Raw genomic sequence first — 20,998 nt, 5'->3', positions numbered from 1 at the left:
CCAAAACCCCAAACCCAAAAACCCCAAAAACCCCCAAACCCCAAAAACCCCAAAAACCCTAAAAACCCCAAACCCCAAAAACCCCAAAACCCTAAACCCCAAAAACCCCAAAACCCTCAAAACCTCAAAAACCCAAACCACAAAAACCCCAAACCCCAAAAACCTCAAAAACCCAAACCACAAAATCCCCAAACCACAAAAACCCTAAAAACCCCAAACCCCAAAAACCCAAAACCCAAACATCCTAAACCCCACAAACCCCAGAAACCCAAAACCCCAAAACCCCAAAGACCCTAAACCCCAAACCCCCAAAACCCCAAAAACCCAAATCCCCAAAAACCCAAAACCCCAAAAACCCTAAACCCCAAAAACCCTAAACCCCAAAAACCCCAAAACTCCCAAACCCCAAAACCACAAAAACCCTAAAACCCCAAAAAATCCCAAAAACCCAAAACCCCAAAACCCCAAAACTCCCAAAAACCCCAAAACTCAAAACCCCCAAAAATCCCAAAAACCCCCAAAACCCCAAAATTCCAAAAACCCCAAAAAACCCCCAAAACCCAAAATCCCAAAAATCCCAAAAAAATCCCCAAAATCCCAAACCCCAAAAAACCCCCTAAAAATCCCAAAACCCCAAAACCCAAAAAACCCCAAAACCCCAAAAACCCCAAAACCCCAAAAAAAAACCCTAAAACCCCAAAACTCCCAAAACCCCAAAAAACCCCAAAACCCCCAAAAATCCCAAACCCAAAAACCCCAAAACCCCAAAATCCCAAAACCCCAAAAACCCCAAAAAACCCCCAAAAATCCCAAAATCCCAAACTCCCAAAAACTCCCAAAACCCAAACCCCAAACCCCCAAAAAAACCTAAAAACCCCAAAAACCCCCCCAAAAAACCCCAAAACCCAAACCCAAAAACCCCAAAACCCCAAAAAAACCCCAAAACCCCAAAAACCCCAAAACCCCAAAATCCCAAAATCCCAAAAAAACCCCAAAACCCCAAAAACTCAAAAACCCCAAACCCCCAAAACCCAAAACCCCAAAACCCCAAAAACCCCAAAACCCCAAAAAACCCAAAACCCCAAAAACCACAAAACCCCAAAAATCCCAAAAACAAACCCCAAAATCCTCAAATCCCAAAACCCCCAAACCCCAAAAACCCCAAAACCCCAAAAAACCCAAAAAACCCCCCAAAAAAACCCCAAAAAAACCCCAAAAAAACCCCAAAAAAACCCCCAAAAAAACCCCAAAAAATCCCAAATTCCGTGATTTACCGGACTGGGAGTTTCCTTCATTTTCTGCTCGGCGATTTTCAGGTTGGATTTGTAGGTTTCGTTATCCGGATCTAACTCCAGAGCTTTTTTGTAATAAACCACAGCCTCGGGGTGTTTGTTCAGACTGGACAGAGCCAGGCTGGCAAGGGAAGAAAAATTAAATTTATTAGGTTTTTTGTAGGAAATAAAAATCAAATTTATTAGAAATAAAAATCCAATTTATTGGAAATAAAAATCCAATTTATTCGAAATAAAAATCAAGTTTATTGGAAATAAAAATCCAATTTATTCGAAATAAAAATCAAATTTATTAGGAATAAAAATCAAATTTATTAGGAATAAAAATCAAATTTATTGGAAATAGAAATCCAATTTATTGGAAATAAAAATCCAATTTATTAAAAAAATCAATTTATTTGAAATAAAACCCATTATTAGAAATAAAATCAAATTTATTGAAATAAAAATCCAATTTATTCGAAATGAAAATCCAATTTATTGAAATAAAATCAAATTTATTCGATTTTGTAGGAAATAAAACAATTTATTAAATAAAATCAAATTTATTAGATTTTTTTAGAAATAAAAGTCAAATTTATTTGATTTTGTAGGAAATAAAAACAATTTATTAGATTTTTGTAATAAACCACAGCCTCGGGTGTTTGTTCAGACTGGACAGAGCCAGGCTGGCAAGGAAGAAAATTAAATTATTGAAATAAAACATTATGAAATAAAATTGAATTTAAGTTTTGTAGGAAAAGAAAATCCATTTATTAGAAATAAAATCAAATTATTCGATTTTGGAGGAAATAAAATGAAATTTATTAGGTTTGTGGGAAATAAAATCAAATTTTTGGAAATAAAAATCCAATTTATTCAAATAAAAATCAAATTTATTAGATTTCTTTTAGGAAATAAAAATGAAATTTATTAGAAATAAAAATCGAATTTATTTGATTTTTGGTAGGAAATAAAAACCAAATTTATTAAATTTTTAGGGTTTTTTAAATCCCTTTTTTAACTTGATTCTCGTCCCACCAACTCTTGAAAATTGAAAAATACGGAATTTTTTCTCCACCCTAGAAAGATCAAACACCAGGAATTTTTACAGGCTGATGAAATCCCCACTCCGGGGTTTTTAGGGATGCAGAATTCCAGGGAAAAGCAGGAATAAAATCCCCATTTCGGGGTGTCCAGGGATGCAGAGCAGGGAAAAAGAAGGAGAAAAACGGGGGGAAAACGGGAAAAAAGGGGAAAAACGGGAAAAACAGACAGGGGAAAAACAGGGAAAAATGGGGGAAACAAACAGGGAAAAACAAACGGAAGAACAAACAGGGAAGAACGGGGGAAAAAGGAGGAAAAACGGGGGAAAAACAGGAAAAACAGGGCAAAACAAACAGGGAAGAACAAACGGGAAAAACAAACAGGGATGAACGGGGGAAAATGGGGGGAAAAACAGGGAAAATCAGGGAAAACGGGAAAAACAGGGGAAAACAAACAAAGAACAAACAGGGAAGAACAAACACGGAAAGACGGGGGAAAAATGGGGGAAAACGGGAAAAACGGGGGAAAACGGGGAAGAACAGGGAAGAACAAACGGGGGAAAAGGGGGGAAAAATGGGGGAAAAATGGGGGAAAACCAAACAGGGGAAAACAGGGGGAAAAACGGGGGAAAAAGTGGGGAAACAAACAGGGAAAAACAAACAGGGAAAAACAAACGAGAACAAACAGGGAAGAACAAACGGGGGGAAAACGGGGAAAACAGGGAAAAACAGAGAACAAACAGGGGAAGAACAAACAGGGGAAGAACGGGGGAAAACGGGAAAAATGGGGAAAAACAACAGGGAAAAACACGGGAAAAACACGGGAAAACCGGGGGAAAACGGGAAAAACAAACGGAAGAACGGGGGAAAAACAAACAGGGAGGAACAAACGGGGAAAAACGGGAAAAACAGGGGAAAACGGGAAAAAACAGGGGAAAACAGGGGAAGGACAAACAGGGAAAAATGGGAAAAACAGGGAAAACAAACAGGGAAGAACGGGGAAAACAGGGGAAAAACAGGGGAAAAACAGGGCAAAAACAAACAGGGGAAAACGGGGAAAAACCGGGGAAAACCGGGGAAAACCGGGGAAAACCGGGGAAAACCGGGGAAAAACGGGGAAAAACGGGGAAAAACGGGGGAAAAACGGGAAAAACAAACAGGGAAGAACAAACAGGAAAAACAAACAGGGAAAAACAAATGGGGAAGAACAAACAGGGAAAAACGGGGAAAAACGGGGGAAAACAAACAGGGAAGAACGGGGGAAAACGGGGGGAAAAAAGGAAAAAACAAACCTGGGGAAAAACACGGGAAAACCGGGGAAAAACAGGGGAAAAACAAACAGGGAAGAATGGGGGAAAACGGGGTGAAAAAGGAGGGAAAAAATGGGAAAAACGGGAAAAAACGGGGAAAAACGGGGAAAAACAAACGGAAAAACCGGGAAAAACAACGGAAAACAGGGGAAAAAAAACAAACGGAAGAACAAACAGGGAAGAACGGAAAACGGGAAAAACAAAAACGGGGGAAAACAAACAGGGAAAAACAAACAGGGAAAAACGGGAAAACGGGAAAATGGGGGAAAAACGGGGAAAACAGGGGAAAACAAACAGGGAAGAACAAACGGAAGAACAAACAGGAAAGAACGGGGGAAAAAGGGGGAAAAACGGGGGAAAAAGGGGGAAGAACAGGGAAAAACAAACAGGGAAGAACAAACAGGGGAAAACAAACAGGGAAAAAGAGAAAAACAGGGAAAAACGGGGAAAAACGGGGGAAAACGGGGGAAAACGGGAAAAATGGGGGAAAAACAAGGGAAGAACAAACAGGGAAGAACGGGGGAAGAACGGGGAAAAACGGGAAAAACGGGAAAAACAGGGGAAACACAAACAGGAAAAACGGGGAAAACAGGGGAAAACAAATGGGGAAGAACAGGGGAAAATGGGGAAAAACAGGGAAAACAGGGAAGAACAAACAGGGAAAAACAAACAGAGAAAAACAAACAAGGAAAACGGGAGAAAACAGGGAAAAAAACCAGGGGAAAACAGGGAAAACAACAGGGAAAAACGGGGAAAAACAAACAGGGAAAAACGGGGGGAAAATGGGGAAAACAGGGAAAAACAAACCTGGGGAAAAACAGGGGAAAAACAAACGGGGGAAAAACAGGGGAAAAATGGGAAAAACAGGGGAAAACAGGGGAAACACAAACGGGAAAAACGGGGAAAAACAAACGGAAGAACAAACAGGGAAGGACGGGGGGAAAAGGGGGAAAAACGGGGAAAACAGGGAAGAACAAACGGGAAAAACAAACAGGGGGAAAAACGGGGGAAAAAGTGGGGAAACAAACAGGGAAAAACAAACAAGAACAAACAGGGAAGAACAAACAGGGGGAAAACAGGGAGAAAAAACTGGGGAAAACAGAGAAGAACAAACAGGGGAAGAACGGGGGAAGAACGGGGGAAAACGGGGAAAAACAACAGGGAAAAACACGGGAAAAACACGGGAAAAACACGGGAAAAACACGGGAAAAACACGGGAAAAACACGGGAAAAACACGGGAAAAACACGGGAAAAACACGGGAAAAAACGAGGGAAAATGGGAAAAACAGGGAAAAACAAACAGGAAAGAACGGGGGAAAACGGGGGGAAACGGGGGAAAAACAAACAGGGAGGAACAAACGGGGAAAAACGGGAAAAACAGGGGAAAACAGGAAAAAACGGGAAAACAGGGGAAGGACAAACAGGGAAAAATGGGAAAAACAGGGAAAACAAACAGGGAAGAACGGGGAAAACCGGGAAAAACGGGAGAAAACCAGGGCAAAAACAAACAGGGGAAAACGGGGAAAAACCAGGGAAAAACGGGGAAAAACGGGGAAAAACGGGGAAAAACGGGGAAAAACGGGGAAAAACGGGGAAAAACGGGGAAAAACAAACGGAAGAACAAACGGAAGAACAAACAGGGAAGAACGGGGGAAAAGGGGGAAAACGGGAAATGGGGAAAAACGGGAAAAGAGGAAGGCAAAAACAAACAGGAAGAACAAACGGGAAACAAACAGGATGAATGGGGAAGAACAGGGAAGAATGGGGAAGAATGGGAAAAATGGGGGAAAAATGGGGAAAACAAACGGGAAGAACAAACGGGAAGAACAAACGGGAAGAACAAACGGGGAAACAAACGGGGAAAACAGGGGAAAAACAGGGGAAAACAGGGAAACACAAACGGGAAAACGGGAAAAACAGGGAAAACAGGAAAACCGGGGAAAACGGGGGAAAAACGGGGGAAAAACGGGGGAAAAACGGGGGAAAAACGGGGAAAACGGGAAAACAAATGGGAAAACAAACGGGGAAGAACGGGGGAAAATGGGGAAGAACGGGGAAAAACAGGGAAAAACAGGGAAAATAGGGAAGAACAAAAGGGGAAAAACAAACAGGGAAAAACAAATGGGGGAAAAACAGGGGAAAACGGGGGAAACGGGGGAAAACAAACGGGGAAGAACAGGGAAGAACAAACGGGGAAAAACGGGGAAAAACGGGGGAAAACGGGAAAAACAGACAGGGGAAAAACGGGGAAAAATGGGGAAAAATGGGGAAAAACAAACAGGGAAAAACAAACGGGGGAAGAACAGGGGAAAAACGGGAAAAACAAACAACGGGGGAAAACAAACAGGGAAAAACAAACAGGGGAAAACAAACGGAAGAACGGGGGAAAAAGGGGGAAAAACGGGGGAAAACGGGGGAAAAAGGAGGGGAAAAAAGGGGACAAATGGGAAAAAAAACGGGGAAAAACGGGAAAACAGGGGAACACAGGGAAAAAACAAACGGGAAAACGGGAAAAACAAACGGGAAAACGGGGGAAAACAGGGAAAAACAGGGAAAAACGGGGAAAACGGGGAAAAACAAACAGGGAAAAACAAACGGAAGAACAAACAGGGAAGAACAGGGGAAAAAGGGGGAAAAACGGGGGAAAACAAACAGGGAAGAACAAACAGGGAAAAACGGGGGAAAACAGGGGAAAATGGGAAAAATGGGAAAAACGGGGGAAAAACGGGAAGAACAAACAGGGAAGAACAGGGGGAGAACGGAAAAAGGGAAGAAGGGAAAAATGGGGAAAAACAGGGAAAAACAGGGGAAAACAAACAGGGAAGAACAAACAGGGAAGAACAGGGGGAAAAACGGGAAAAACGGGAAAAACGGGAAAATGGAAGAACAAACAGGGAAAAACAAACGGGGGAAGAACAGGGGAAAACAAACAACGGGGGAAAACAAACAGGGAAGAACGGGGGAAAACCGGGGAAATGGGAAAACAGGGGAAAATGAGAACACAGGGAAAAAACAAACGGGAAAACAGGGGAAAAACGGGGGACAACGGGGGAAAAACGGGGGAAAAACAAACAGGGGAAAATGGGGGAAAAACGGGAAGAACAGGGAAAAAACAGGGAAAAACGGGGAAAAACGGGAAAATTCACGGTGAGGAGTGTGCTCTCTCACCCCATCCTGCCGTAGGCTTTGCTGTAGCTCGGGTCGATGCCGATGGCGCGCTCGCAGTCCCGCACTGCCCCCGCGTAGTTCCCCAGCTTGCTGTAGGCTGCCGCTCTGGGGAAATGGGGAAAAAACAGGGAAATTAGGGAAAAATCAGGGGAAAAATGGGGAAAAATGGGAATTAGGGAAAAAACAGGGGAAATGGGGAAAAATGGGAAATTAGGGAAAAATCAGGGGAAATGGGGAAAAATGGGAAATCAGGGAAAAAAGGGGAATTAGAGGAAAAAGGGAAATCAGGGAAAAATCAGGGGAAATGGGGAAAAATGGGAAATTAGGGAAAAAAGGGGAAATGGGGAAAAATGGGAAATTAGGGAAAAAAGGGAAAATGGGGAAAAATGGGAAATTAGGGAAAAATCAGGGGAAAAAAGAGGGAAAGAAGGGAAAGAAGGGAAAAAAGGGAAAATGGGGAAAAATGGGAAATTAGGGAAAAAACAGGGGAAAAAAGGGGAAATGGGGAAAAAAGGGGAAATGGGGAAAAGGGGAAAGCAGGGAAAAAACAGGGGAAAAAAGAGGAAAAGAAGGGAAAGAAGGGAAAAAAGGAAAATCAGAGGAAAAAGGGAAATCAGGGAAAAAACAGGGGAAAAAAGAGGAAAAATGGGAAATCAGGGAAAAAAGGGAAATTAGGGAAAAATGGGAAATCAGGGAAAAAAGGGGAAAAATGGGGAAAAAGGGAAATCAGGGAAAAAAGGGGAAAAAAGAGGGAAAGAAGGGAAACAAGGGAAAAACGGGGGAAAAACAGGGGAGAAAAAAGGGGAAAAAGGGGAAAAAAGAGGGAAAAAACAAAAGGGAAAAACGGGAAAGAAAAAAGGGGGAAAAAATGGGAAATCAGGGAAAAAAGGGGAAATTAGAGGAAAAGGGAAATCAGGGAAAAATCGGGGGAAAAATGGGGAAAAAATGGGAAATCAGGGAAAAAAGGGAAAATGGGGAAAAATGGGAAATTAGGGAAAAATCAGGGGAAAAATGGGGAAAAATGGGAAATCAGGGAAAAAAGGGGAAATGGGGAAAAATGGGAAATTAGGGAAAAAAGGGAAATCAGAGGAAAATGGGAAATTAGGGAAAAATCAGGGGAAAAATGGGGAAAAATGGGAAATTAGGGAAAAATCAGGGGAAAATGGGGAAAAATGGGAAATTAGGGAAAAAACAGGGGAAATGGGGAAAAATGGGAAATTAGGGAAAAAACAGGGGAAATGGGGAAAAATGGGAAATTAGGGAAAAAAGGAAAATCAGAGGAAAAAGGGAAATTAGGGAAAAAACAGGGAAAAAAGAGGGAAAGAAGGGAAAGAAGGGAAAAATGGGGAAACCAGGAGGAAGCCGGGGAAACAAGGGAAAAATGGGAAAATTAGGGAAAAAAGGGGAAAATGGGGAAAAATGGGAAATCAGGGAAAAATCAGGGGAAAAAAGAGGGAAAGAAGGGAAAGAAGGGAAAAAAGGAAAATCAGAGGAAAAAGGGAAATCAGGGAAAAAAGGGAAAATGGGGAAAAATGGGAAATTAGGGAAAAATCAGGGGAAAAAAGAGGGAAAAGGGAAATCAGGGGAAAAAGGGGAAAATGGGGAAAAAGGGAAAGAAGGGAAAAACGGGGAAACCAGGAGGAAGCCGGGGAAACAAGGGAAAAATGGGAAAATTAGGGAAAAAAGGGGAAATGGGGAAAAATGGGAAATCAGGGAAAAAAGGGAAATCAGAGGAAAAAGGGAAATCAGGGAAAAAACAGGGGAAAAAAGAGGGAAAGAAGGGAAACAAGGGAAAAACGGGGGAAAAACAGGGGAGAAAAAAGGGGAAAAAGGGGAAACAAAAGGGAAAAAACAAAAGGGAAAAACGGGAAAGAAAAAAGGGGGAAAAAATGGGAAATCAGGGAAAAAAGGGGAAAAAAGAGGGAAAAGGGAAATCAGGGAAAAATTGGGGAAAAATTGGGGGGAAAAACGGGGGAAAACAAACACAGGAAAAAACAGGAAAAAACAACAGGGAAAGTCAGGGAAAGTTAAAAAGGGGAAAAAAGGGAAAAAAAGGGAAAAAAACAGGGAAAAAACGGGGATTTTGGGTGATTTTTGGGTGATTTTGGGCAATTTTGGGTAATTTTGGGTGAGTTTGGGCGATTTTGGGCGATTTTGGGGCGATTTTGGGCGATTTTGGGCTATTTTTGGGCTATTTTGGGGTGATTTTGGGCAATTTTGGGCTATTTTGGGCTATTTTTGGGCTATTTTGGGCAATTTGGGGCGATTTTGGGTGATTTTGGGGTGATTTTGGGCTATTTTGGGGTCATTTTGGGGTGACTTTGGGCAATTTTGGGCTATTTTGTGGCGATTTTGTGGCGATTTTGGACTATTTTGGGGTGATTTTGGGGTGATTTTTGGGTGATTTTTGGGTGATTTTGGCCAATTTTGGGGTGATTTTGGGCGATTTGGGGTGATTTTGGGGTGATTTTGGGGTGATTTTGGGCTATTTTGGGCGATTTTGGGTGATTTTGGGCTATTTTGGGTGATTTTTGGCTGATTTTGGGCTATTTTGGGGTGATTTTGGGCGATTTGGGGTGATTTTGGGGTGATTTTGGGGTGATTTTGGGCGATTTTTGGGCAATTTGGGGCAATTTTGGGTGATTTTGGGCGATTTTGGCTAATTTTGTGGCGATTTTGTGGCGATTTTGGCTAATTTTGTGGCGATTTTGTGGCGATTTTGGGCTATTTGGGGTGATTTTGGGGTGATTTTTGGCTGATTTTGGGCGATTTTGGGGCGATTTTGGGGTGATTTTGGGCGATTTGGGGTGATTTTGGGGTGATTTTGGGGTGATTTTGGGCGATTTTGGGCGATTTTGGGCTATTTTGGGTGATATTTGGCTGATTTTGGGCGATTTTGGGGTGATTTTGGGTGATTTTGGGGTGATTTTGGGCAATTTTGGGCAATTTTGGGCGATTTGGGTGATTTTTGGGTGATTTTGGGGTGATTTTGGGCTATTTTTGGGCTATTTTGGGCGATTTTGGTCATTTTTGGGGTGATTTTGGGCGATTTTGGGCTATTTTGGGGTGACTTTTGGGCGATTTTGGGTGATTTTTGGCTGATTTTGGGGCGATTTTGGGCTATTTGGGGTGCTTTTGGGTGATTTTTGGGCGATTTGGGGTTATCTTGGGCAATTTTGGGCTATTTTTGGGCGATTTTAGGGCAATTTTGGGGTGATTTTGGTGTGATTTGGGGCGATTTTGGGGTGATTTTGGGGTGATTTCGGGCTATTTTTGGGCGATTTTGGGATGATTTGGGGCGATTTTTGGCCAATTTTGGGCTATTTTGGGCAATTTTGGGCTATATTGGGGTGATTTGGGGCGATTTTGGGCGATTTTGGGTGATTTTGGGGCGATTTTGGCCAATTTTGGCCAATTTTGGGGTGATTTTGGGATGATTTGGGGCGATTTTGGGGCGATTTTGGGCTATTTTGGGGTGATTTTTGGGCGATTTTGGGCTATTTGAGGCGATTTTGGGGCGATTTTGGCCAATTTTGTGCTATTTTGGGTTGATTTTGGGGTGATTTTGGGCGATTTTGGGTTGATTTTGGGCTATTTTGGATGATTTTGGCCAATTTTGTGCTATTTTGGGGCGATTTTCGGCAATTTTGGGCAATTTTGGGTTACCTGTTGCAGAAATAGACGGCGTTGGCTGGGTTGAGCTCGATGGCTTTGCCATAAAATGCCACTGCAGCCTCGAAGTTTTCTGCCTTCATCTGGTCGTTTCCTGCAAGGAAAAAATGGGGGAAAAATTAAAATTTAGGGATGGAGAGAAGTGTCATGAAAATGGCAGAGAAAAGAGATTTTTTTGGGTTTTTTTCCCCCCATTCTGAGCATTCCCAGGTGACAGAAAATCCCAAATTCCAAATTTCTCTCCCAATTCCCAGGAAATCTTCCTTATCCAGCAGCTCCAGAGGTTGGCACAAGGAAAATTGGGGAGAAAAATCAAAAATAAAAAATACAAAATTCAAAATTAAAAAAAAAAATCAAAACAAATTCCAAAAAAAATCCAAAATTCAAAATTCAAATAAAAATTCAAAATTCCAAATAAAAATTCCAAATTCCAAATAAAAATTCCAAAATTCAAATAAAATTCCAAATTAAAAAAAAATCCCAAAATTAAAAAAATCAAATTCCAAAATTCCAAATAAAAATCCAAAAAATTCAAATTAAAATCAAAATAATTCAAAACAAAATCCAAATTAAAAAAATTCCAAAATTAAAAAAATTCAAATAAACAAAATTCAAATTAAACAAAATTCCAAATCAAAATTCAAAAAACATTAAAAATTCCAAATTCCAAGATTCCAAATTCAAATAAAAAATTCCAAATTCAAAATTCAAAAAAATAAATTCAAATTCCAAATTCAAAATTCAAAATTTTTCCCAATTCCAAATCATTAACCAAATTCAAAAAAATCAAAAATAAAAAATTCCAAAATTCCAAAATTCCAAATAAAAAATTCCAAATAAAAAATTCCAAATAAAAACAAAAAAAAATTCCAAAATTCCAAATAAATTAAAATTCAAAAATTCAAAATTCAAAAAATTCAAATAAAAAATTCCAAATTAAAAATCCAAATAAAAATTCCAAATTAAAAAAAAAATCCAAATAAAAAAAAATTCCCAAATTCAAATTCCAAAATTAAAAATCCAAAATTCAAAAAAATTCAAAATTCAAGATTCCAAATTCCAAAATTCCAAAAAATAAAAAATTCAAAATTCAAAAAAATAAAAAATTCAAAATTCCAAAATTCCCAAAATTTTTCCCAATTCCCACCCAACCCTCATTATCCAGCAGCTCCAGAGGTTGGCACAAGGAAAACTGGGCAGAAAAATTAAAAATTCATAATTGAAAATTCCAAAATTCAAAATAAAAAATTCCAAAATTCCAAAAAATTCCCAAATTCCCAAATTCTCCCAAATTACCAGCAGCTCCAAATTATTATCAGAACAAGGAAAATTAAAAAAAATAAAAATAAAAATTCAAAATTAAAAAAAAATTCAAAATTCAGAATTCCAAAATTCCCAAATTCCAAAATTCCCTCCCAATTCCCAGGAAATCCTCCTTATCCAGCAGCTTCAGAGGTTGTCACAAGGAAAATTGGGGAGAAAAATAAAAAATAAAAAATACAAAATTAAAAAAAAAAAAAATTCCAAAATTCCTAAATTCCAAATAAAAAATTCCAAATTTCAAAATTCCAAATAAACAATTCCAAAAAAAATTCCCAAAATTCCAAATAAAAAATTCCAAATTCCAAAATTCCAAAATTCCAAATAAAAAATTCCAAATTCAAAATTAAAAAAAAAAATTCAAAATAAAAAATTCCAAAATTCCAAAATTCCCAAACTTTTTCCCAATTCCCACCAAACCCTCATTAACCAAATTCAAAACAATAAAAAATAAAAAATTCCAAAATTCCAAAATTCCAAATAAAAAATTCCAAATAAAAAATTCCAAAATAATTCCAAATAAAAAATTCCAAAATTCCAAATAAAAAGTTCCAAAATTCCAAAATTCAAAAAAATTCAAAATTCCAAGATTCCAAATTCCAAATTCCAAAATTCCAAATAAAAAATTCCAAAATTCCACATAAAAAATCCCAAAATTCCAAATAAAAAATTCCAAAATAATTCCAAATTCCAAAATTCCAAAATAATTCCAAAATTCCAAAAAATTCAAAATTCCAAAATTCCAAATCCCAAAATTCCAAATTCCAAATTCCAAAATTCCAAATAAAAAATTCCAAATTCCAAATTCAAAAAAAATAAAAAATTCCAAATTCCAAAATTCCAAAATTCCAAAATTCAAAAAAATTCAAAATTCCAAAATTCCAAAATTCCAAATAAAAAATTCCAAATTCCAAATTAAAAAAAAAAATTCCAAATAAAAAATTCCAAAATAATTCCAAAATAAAAAAATCCCAAAATTCCAAATAAAAAATTCCAAAGTAATCAAAATTCCAAAAAATTCAAAATTCCAAATTAAGATTCCAAAATCCAAATAAAAAATTCCAAATTAAAAAAAAAAATTCCAAAATTCAAAAATTCAAAAAAATAAAATTCCAAATTAAAAAAATCCAAATAAAAATTCAAAAATTCCAAATTAAAAAAATTCCAAATTTTTTCCCAATTCCACCAACCATTAACCAAATCAAAAAAATAAAAATAAAAAAATTCCAAAATTCCAAATAAAAAAATCCAAAATTTCCAAATTCCAAATTTCAAAATTCCAAATTCCAAAATTCCAAATTCCAAATAAAAAATTCCAAAATAATTCCAAATTCCAAAATTCCCAAATTCCAAAATTCCAAATTCCAAAAATTCAAAATTCCAAAATTTAAAAATTCCAAAAATTCAAAATTCCAAATAAAAATCTAAATTCCAAAAAAATAAAATTCAAAATTCCAAATAAAAATTCCAAATTTAAAATTCCAAATTCAAAAAAATTCCAAAATTAAAAAATTCCAAAATTCAAATTCAAAATTCAAATTAAAAAATTCCAAAATTCCAAATAAAAATTCCAAATTCAAAAAAAAAAATCCAAAATCTAAAATTCCCAAAATTTTTTCCCAATTCCCAGCCAAACCCTCATTAACCAAATTCAAAAAAATAAAAAATAAAAAATTCCAAAATTCCAAATAAAAAAATTCCAAAAAAATTCCAAAAAATTCCAAAAATTCAAAATTTCAAAATTCCAAATTCCAAAATATAAAAAATTCAAATTCCAAATAAAAAAAAAAAAAATTCAAAATTCCAAATAAAAATCAAAATTCCAAAATTAAAAAAATTCCAAAATTCCAAATAAAAATTCCAAAATTCCAAAATTCAAAAAAATTCAAAATTCCAAAATTCCAAATTCAAATTCCAAAATTCCAAATAAAAAATTCCAAAATTCCACATAAAAAATCCAAAATTCCAAATAAAAAATTCCAAAATAATTCCAAATTCCAAAATTCCAAAATAATTCCAAAATTCCAAAAAATTCAAAATTCCAAAATTCCAAATCCAAAATTCCAAATTCCAAATTCCAAAATTCCAAATAAAAAATTCCAAATTCCAAATTCAAAAAAAATAAAAAATTCCAAATTCAAAATTCAAATTCCAAAATTCAAAAAAATTCAAATTCCAAAATTCCAAAATTCCAAATAAAAAATTCCAAATTCCAAATAAAAAATTCCAAAATTCCAAATAAAAAATTCCAAATTCCAAATTCAAAAAAAAAAAATTAAAAATTCCAAAACTCCAAAATTCCAAAAAATTCAAAATTCCAAGATATTCCAAATGCCAAAATTCCAAATAAAAAATTCCAAATTCAAAATTAAAAAAAAAAAAATTCCAAATTAAAATTCCAAAAATTCCAAATTCAATCAAAAATTCCAAATTCAAAATTCCAAATTTCAAAATTCCAAATAAAAAATTCCAAAATAATTCCAAATAAAAAAATTCCAAAATTCCAAATTTCAAAATTCCAAATTCCAAAATTCAAAAAAATTCAAAGTTCCAAGATTCCAAATTCCAAAATTCCAAATAAAAAATTCAAAATTAAAAAAAAAAAAAATTCCAAAATTCCAAATAAAAAATTCAAAATTCCAAAATTCCCAAATTCCCAATTTTTTCCCAATTTTTTCCCACCCAACCCCTCCGGTCACCTTCAGTTTTGAGCCTTTCAGCTTCAGCCACGTCATCTTCGGAGGGTGGGAGAGGATCAGAATTCCTTCTGGAATGTTCCACATCCTGCCAGGGAAAAGGAGAAACTCTGAGAACAATTCCCAACTTTGGCCAAATTCATCCCCATGGGGAAATCCAGAGGAATTCCAGGGGAAGGAAATATTCCTGGGAAAAGGAAATATTCCGGGAAAAGGAAATTAAATATTCCAGGGAAAGGAAATTAAATATTCCAAGGAAAGGAAATGAAATATTCCAGGGGAAGGAAATGAAATATTCCAGGGGAAGGAAATATTCCAGGAAAAGGAAATTAAACATTCCAGGGGAAATGAAATATTTCAGGGAAAAGGAATATTCCAGGAAAAATTAAATATTCCAGGGAAAGGAAATAAATATTCCAAGGGGAAGGAAATATTCCAGGGAAATGAAATATTCCAGGGAAAGGAAATATTCCAGGGGAAATCAAATATTCCAGGAAAAGGAAATGAAATATTCCAGGGAAAGGGAATATTCCAGGAAAAAAGGAAATATTCCAGGAAAAGGAAATGAAATATTCCAAGGAAAAGGAAATTAAATATTCCAGGGGGAAGGAAATATATTCCAGGGAAAAGCAAATATTCCAGGAAAAGGAAATAATCCAAGGGAAAGGAAATGAAATATTTCAGGGAAAAGGAAATATTCCAGGGGAAATCAAATATTCCAGGGAAAGTGAAATATTCCAGGAAAAATTAAATATTCCAGGGAAATGAAATATTCCAGAAAAAATGAAATAAATTCCAGGAAAAATGAAATATATATTCCAGGGATAAAGGAAATATTCCAGGAAAGATGGAATAAATTCCAGAAAAAATGGAATATTTTCCAGGAAAAATGGAAATATTCCAAGAAAAATGAAATAAATTGCAGGAAAAATGAAATATTTTCCAGAAAAATGAAATAAATTCCAGAAAAAATGAAATAAATTCGATAAAAAATGGAAATATTCCAGAAAAAAATGAAATAAATTCCAGGAAAAATGAAATAAATTCCAGAAAAAATGAAATCTATTGCAGGAAAAATGAAATATATTCCAGGGATAAAGGAAATATTCCAGGAAAAATGAAATATTTTCCAGGAAAATTAAATCTATTCCCGGAAAAATGGAAATAAATTCCAGGAAAAATGAAATATTTTCCAGAAAAAAGGAAATAAATTCCAGAAAAAATGCAATATTTTCCAGGAAAAATGAAATAAATTCCAGGAAAAATGAAATAAATTGCAGGAAAAATGGAAATATTCCAGGAAAAATGAAATAAATTTCAGGAAAAGCAATCCCTCACTCACCTTGGCTGCAGCAGCCTGGAAGATCTCAGGCAGGCTTTGGGACACTGCCAGGCTTTGGTCCTCCAGGGAAACCCCAAAGGCTGTTTCCAGGCACTGGATGGCAACTGGGGAGGGAAAAATAAATTAATTAATGCAGAAATGGTTGTGAGAATTAGAGATATTTGGGATAATTGGGGAGTTGATACAGAAATAGTCGTGATAATTAGAAATATTCGTAATATTCAGAAATATTCCTAATAATTGGGGAATTAATCCAGAAATATTCATAATATTCAGAAATATTTATAATATTCAGAAATATTCATAACATTGAGAAATATTCATAATATTCAGAAATATTCATAATATTTAGGAATATTCATAATATTCAAGAATTAATCCAGGAATATTCATGATATGCAGAAATATTCATAATAATCAGGGAATTAATCCAGAAATATTCATCATAATTGGGGAGTTAATCCAGAAATATTCATAATATTTATAAAGATTCCTAATAGTCAGGGAATTAATCCAGAAATACTCAAAATATTCAGAAATATTCATAATATTCAGGGAGTTAATCCAGAAATATTCATAATATTCAGAAATATTCATAATAATCGCAGAGTTAATCCAGAAATATTCATCATATTCAGAAATATTCATAATAATCGCAGAGTTAATCCAGAAATATTCATCATATTCAGAAATATTTGTAATATTCAGAAATATTTGTAATAATCAGGGAATTAATCCAGAAATATTCATAATATTTAGAAATATTCATAATAATCAGGGAACTAATCCAGAAATATTCATAATAATTGGGGAATTAATTATCCCAATATTATATTATCCCAAAATAAAAATTAAATCCCAAATTCCAGCGCTGGGAACCAACCCAGCCAATCCAGGGGCAGACGATGGCAATAACCCCCCAAATCGCCCCCAAAATCCCCCCAAATTCCCCAAATCCCCCCAAATTTCCCCCAAATCTCCCCAAATTCTCCCCAAATCCTCCCAAAACCCCCAAATTCTCCCCAAATCTCCCCCAAACCCCCCCAAATTCTCCCCAAATCCCCCCAAATCTCCCCAAATTCCCCCAAACCACCCCAAATTCCCTAACCCCCCTCAAATCGCCCCCAAATCCCAAATCTCCCCAAACCTCCCAAATTCCCCCAAATCCCCCAAGTCTCCCCAAAATGCCCCAAATCCCCCAAATTTCCCCCAAATTCCCAAATCCCCCAAATTTCAAATTCCCCAAATTCCCAAATCCCCCCAAATCCCCCTAAATCCCCAAATTCCCCAAATTCTCCCCAACCCCAAATCACCCCAAATCTCCCCAAACCCCCCAAATCGCCCCCAAATCCCCTAAATCCCCCAAATTCCCCCAAAACCCCCAAATTCTCCCCACCCCCCCCAAATCCCCCAAATTCCCAAATTCTCCCCAAATCTCTCCAAATCTCCCCAATTTCCCCAAATCCCCCAAAATCCCCCAAAATCTCCCAAAATCCCCCAAATTCTCCCCAAATTCCCAAATCCCCCCAAAACCCCCAAATTTCGCCCAAACCTCCCCCAAATGCCCCCAAACCCCCAAATCCCCCCACACCCCAAATCTCCCCAAATTCCCTAAATCCCCCAAATCCCCCCAAATCCCCCTCTAAATCCCCCCAAAATCCCCCCAAATTCTCCCCCAAATCCTCCCAATCCCCTCCAAATCCCCCTAAATCCCCCAAAATCCTCCCAAAACTCCCCAACTCCCCCAAACCCCCAAATCGCCCCCCCACAAACCCCCCAAATCCCTCCTAAATTCCCAAATTCCCCTCTAAATCCCCCTAAATCCCCATCTCCCCCAAACCCCCCAAACCCCAGGCTGGGACGATCCCACCCACCCTCCAGGCTCTCCTGGGCGTCGGGGGACATGGAGCCGCCGTGCAGCTGGCTGTGCAGGAACTGCAGGATGGAGAAGGCGAGACGCTTCTGCTCTGCCATGGCGGCTGGCAGGCCTGGGAATTTGGGGATCCTCTGCTCCTGGATCCCCCAAAATCACCTGCAGGGACACAAAACGGGGTGAGGGAGAGGAGGAGGAGGAGGGAAAATGGTGGTGAGATGCCTTAGGGTGGGTTTGGGGGTGAGGAGATTCAAAATGTTCATTAAATTCTGCTTGGGGGATTCTCCAGATTCAGCCTGGGATTGGTGGGATGTTGGAATGGAGAGGAGATGCTGCAGGGATTTAGGGGATGGAAACACCTGGAGTGCTGAGTGAGGAGCTCACCATAAAGAATTCCTTTTTTTCCCATCCCAAAACACAGTTTGCCCCCAAAACCAAACCAGTTTAGGGGATGAAACACCTGGAATGCTGAATGAGGAATTCACCACAAAGAATTCCCACTTTTCCCCTCCCCAAAGTACAGTTTGGCCCCAAAAACCAAACCAATTTAGGGGATGAAACACCTGGAATGCTGAATGAGGAATTCACCATAAAGAATTCCCACTTTTCCCATCCTAAAAGCACAGTTTGATCCCAAAACCAAATACCTGGAATGCTGAGTGAGGAGCTCACCACAAATAATTCCCTTTTTTCCCATCCCAAAGCAAAGAATTCCCTTTTTTCCTATCCCAAAGCACAATTTGCCCCCAAAACCAAACCAATTTAGGGGATGAAACACCTGGAATGCTGAGTGAGGAATTCACCACAAAGAATTCCCATTTTTCCCCTCCCCAAAGCACAGTTTGATCCCAAAACCAAACTAATTTAGGAGCTGAGTGAGGAGCTCACCACAAAGAATTCCCACTTTTCCCATCCCAAAGCAAAGAATTCCCATTTTTCCTATCCCAAAGCACAATTTGGCCCCAAAACCAAACCAATTTAGGGGATGGAACACCTGGAATGCTGAGTGAGGAGCTCACCACAAAGAATTCCCACTTTTCCCATCCCCAAAGCACAGTTTGATCCCAAAACCAAACCAATTTAGGAGCTCAGTGAGGAGCTCACCACGAAGAATTCCCTTTTTCCCCATCCCCAAAGCAAAGAATTCCCATTTTTCCCCTCCCAAAGCACAGTTTGATCCCAAAACCAAACTAATTTAGGAGCTGAGTGAGGAGCTCACCCCAAAGAATTCCCACTTTTCCCATCCCCAAAGCAAAGAATTCCCTTTTTTCCCATCCCAATACAAAGAATTCCCATTTTTCCCCTCCCAAAGCACAGTTTGATCCCAAAACCAAACCAATTTAGGAGCTGAGTGAGGAGCTCACCCCAAAGAATTCCCTTTTTTCCCATCCCCAAAGCAAAGAATTCCCATTTTTCCCATCCCAAAGCACAGTTTGGCCCCAAAACCAAACCAAGAGCAGGAGGAATTTGCCCCTGGAGGAAGAGTTTGGGTTCGGAGCTGCCAAACCTCCCCCAGGCTGAGCTGGTGGGGAAAAGGGAGAGAAATCCCAAAAGAAACCCCAAACAGCCTGGCGGGGAAAAGAGAGAGAAACCCCAAAATAAACCCCAAACAGGAAAAAAGGACAGAAATCCCAAAAGAAACCCCAAACAGGGAAAAGGGAGAGAAACTCCAAACAGGGAAAAGGGAGAGAAATCCCAAATTGGGGGAAAAGAGAGAGAAATCCCAAAAGAAACCCCAAACAGGGAAAAGGACAGAAACCCCAAAGAAACCCCAAACAGGGAAAAAGGAGAGAAATCCCAAAAGAAACCCCAAACAGGGGAAAGGGAGAGAAACCCCAAATTGGGGGAAAAGGGAGAGAAATCCCAAAAGAAACCCCAAACAGGGAAAAGGCAGAGAAATCCCAAATAAACCCCAAACAGGGCAAAGGCAGAGAAACCCCAAAAGAAACCCCAAACAGCCCGGTGGGGAAAAGGGAGAGAAATTCCAAAAAAACCCCAAACAGGGAAAAGTCAGAGAAACTCCAAACAGGGAAAAGGGAGAGAAATCCCAAATTGGGGGAAAAGGGAGAGAAACCCCAAAGAAACCCCAAACAGGGAAAAAGGACAGAAACCCCAAAAGAAACCCCAAAGAGGGCAAAGGGACAGAAACCCCAAAGAAACCCCAAAAGCCCACCCGCGGTGGGAATTCCCGGCGATCCCGGCGCAGCTCTGCCCTTTAACTGGGTTTGTAGCACAGAATGAATTGTAGCTCATTAACGTTTGTAGCTCATTAAGGCAGAATTAATTGCGAACCGATGCGATCCGCTCCATGAGGGTTGGTGAGCAAAGCCCAGCTAACCGGGAGGCACCGGAAGGTACCGGTTGGGTTGTTGTTTGCCGGTGAGCGGAGCGCCGGGGGGGGAGGGCACAGGAGTACCGGGAGGCTGTGACCGGGGAGAGACCGGGGAGCGCCGGGAGGGGAACAACCAACCGGGGAGAGAACCGGGGAGAGAACCGGGGAGAGAACCGGGGAACAACCGGGGAGTGCCGGGAGGGAAACAACCGGGGAACAACCGGGGAGATAACCGGGGGAACAACCAACCGGGGAGAGAACCGGGAAACAACCGGGGAGACAGCCGGGGGAACAACCGGGGAACAACCGGGGGAATAACCGGGGAAACAACCGGAGAGCGCCGGGAGGGAAACAACCAACCGGGGAGAGAACCGGGGAGATAACCGAGGGGATAACCGGGGAACAACCGGGGGAACAACCGGGGAGAGAACCGGGGAGATAAACGGGAAACAGCCGGGAAACAACCGGGGAGACAACCGGGCAGATAACCGGGAAACAACCGGGACACAGCCGGGAACACAACCGGTACCGACACCGGGAAACTCCCGTTGGGGAGCAGAGCTCGGCACCGGCAGGGCTGGAGATTGAGAACTCCCGGCTGGGCGCACAACCCGCTCCCGGTACAGCCCGGTACATCCCGGTACAGCCCAGTCCAGCCCGGTCCATCCCGCCGCCAGGCCCCGGTACAGCCCGGTACAGCCCGGTCCAGCCCGGTACGGCCCAGTACATCCCGCTCCCATGCCGGTCCAGCCCGGTATATCCCGGTCCAGCCCGGTCCCATCCCGGTCCATCCCGGTACATCCCGGTCCATCCCGCCGCCAGGCCCCGGTGCAGCCGGTACCCCCCGGAGCTGCTGCCCGCAGCCGGAGCGCAGCCAGGCGGGCAGCACGGGCGGGCAGCGGTGGGTCTGGGTGCGGAGGGGTCCCGGCGGGGCTCCAATCCCATCCCATCCCCTCCCGGTCCATCC

General features: G+C 39.5%; 1 protein-coding gene across 1 annotated transcript; it reads right to left on the bottom strand.

Annotated features, from left to right (window-relative positions):
- Positions 1-1,902: 1,902 nt before the first annotated feature.
- Positions 1,903-17,808, bottom strand: LOC146426175 (small glutamine-rich tetratricopeptide repeat-containing protein alpha-like). Its single transcript, XM_085040151.1, has 6 exons — positions 17,701-17,808; positions 15,827-15,930; positions 14,488-14,572; positions 10,463-10,562; positions 6,797-6,901; positions 1,903-1,960 (listed from the first exon to the last, which is right to left on the bottom strand). Exons 1-6 carry the CDS (start codon positions 17,798-17,800, stop codon positions 1,903-1,905), a joined length of 552 nt encoding a protein of 183 aa, XP_084896277.1. The 5' UTR covers positions 17,801-17,808.
- Between the last annotated feature and the right edge of the window lie 3,190 nt (positions 17,809-20,998).

Source organism: Lichenostomus cassidix, chromosome 28, assembly GCF_008360975.1.
Source record: "Lichenostomus cassidix isolate B80296 chromosome 28, HeHo_3.0, whole genome shotgun sequence".
Taxonomy (NCBI): Eukaryota; Metazoa; Chordata; class Aves; order Passeriformes; family Meliphagidae; genus Lichenostomus; species Lichenostomus cassidix.
This window is presented reverse-complemented; position numbering and strand designations above follow the sequence as displayed.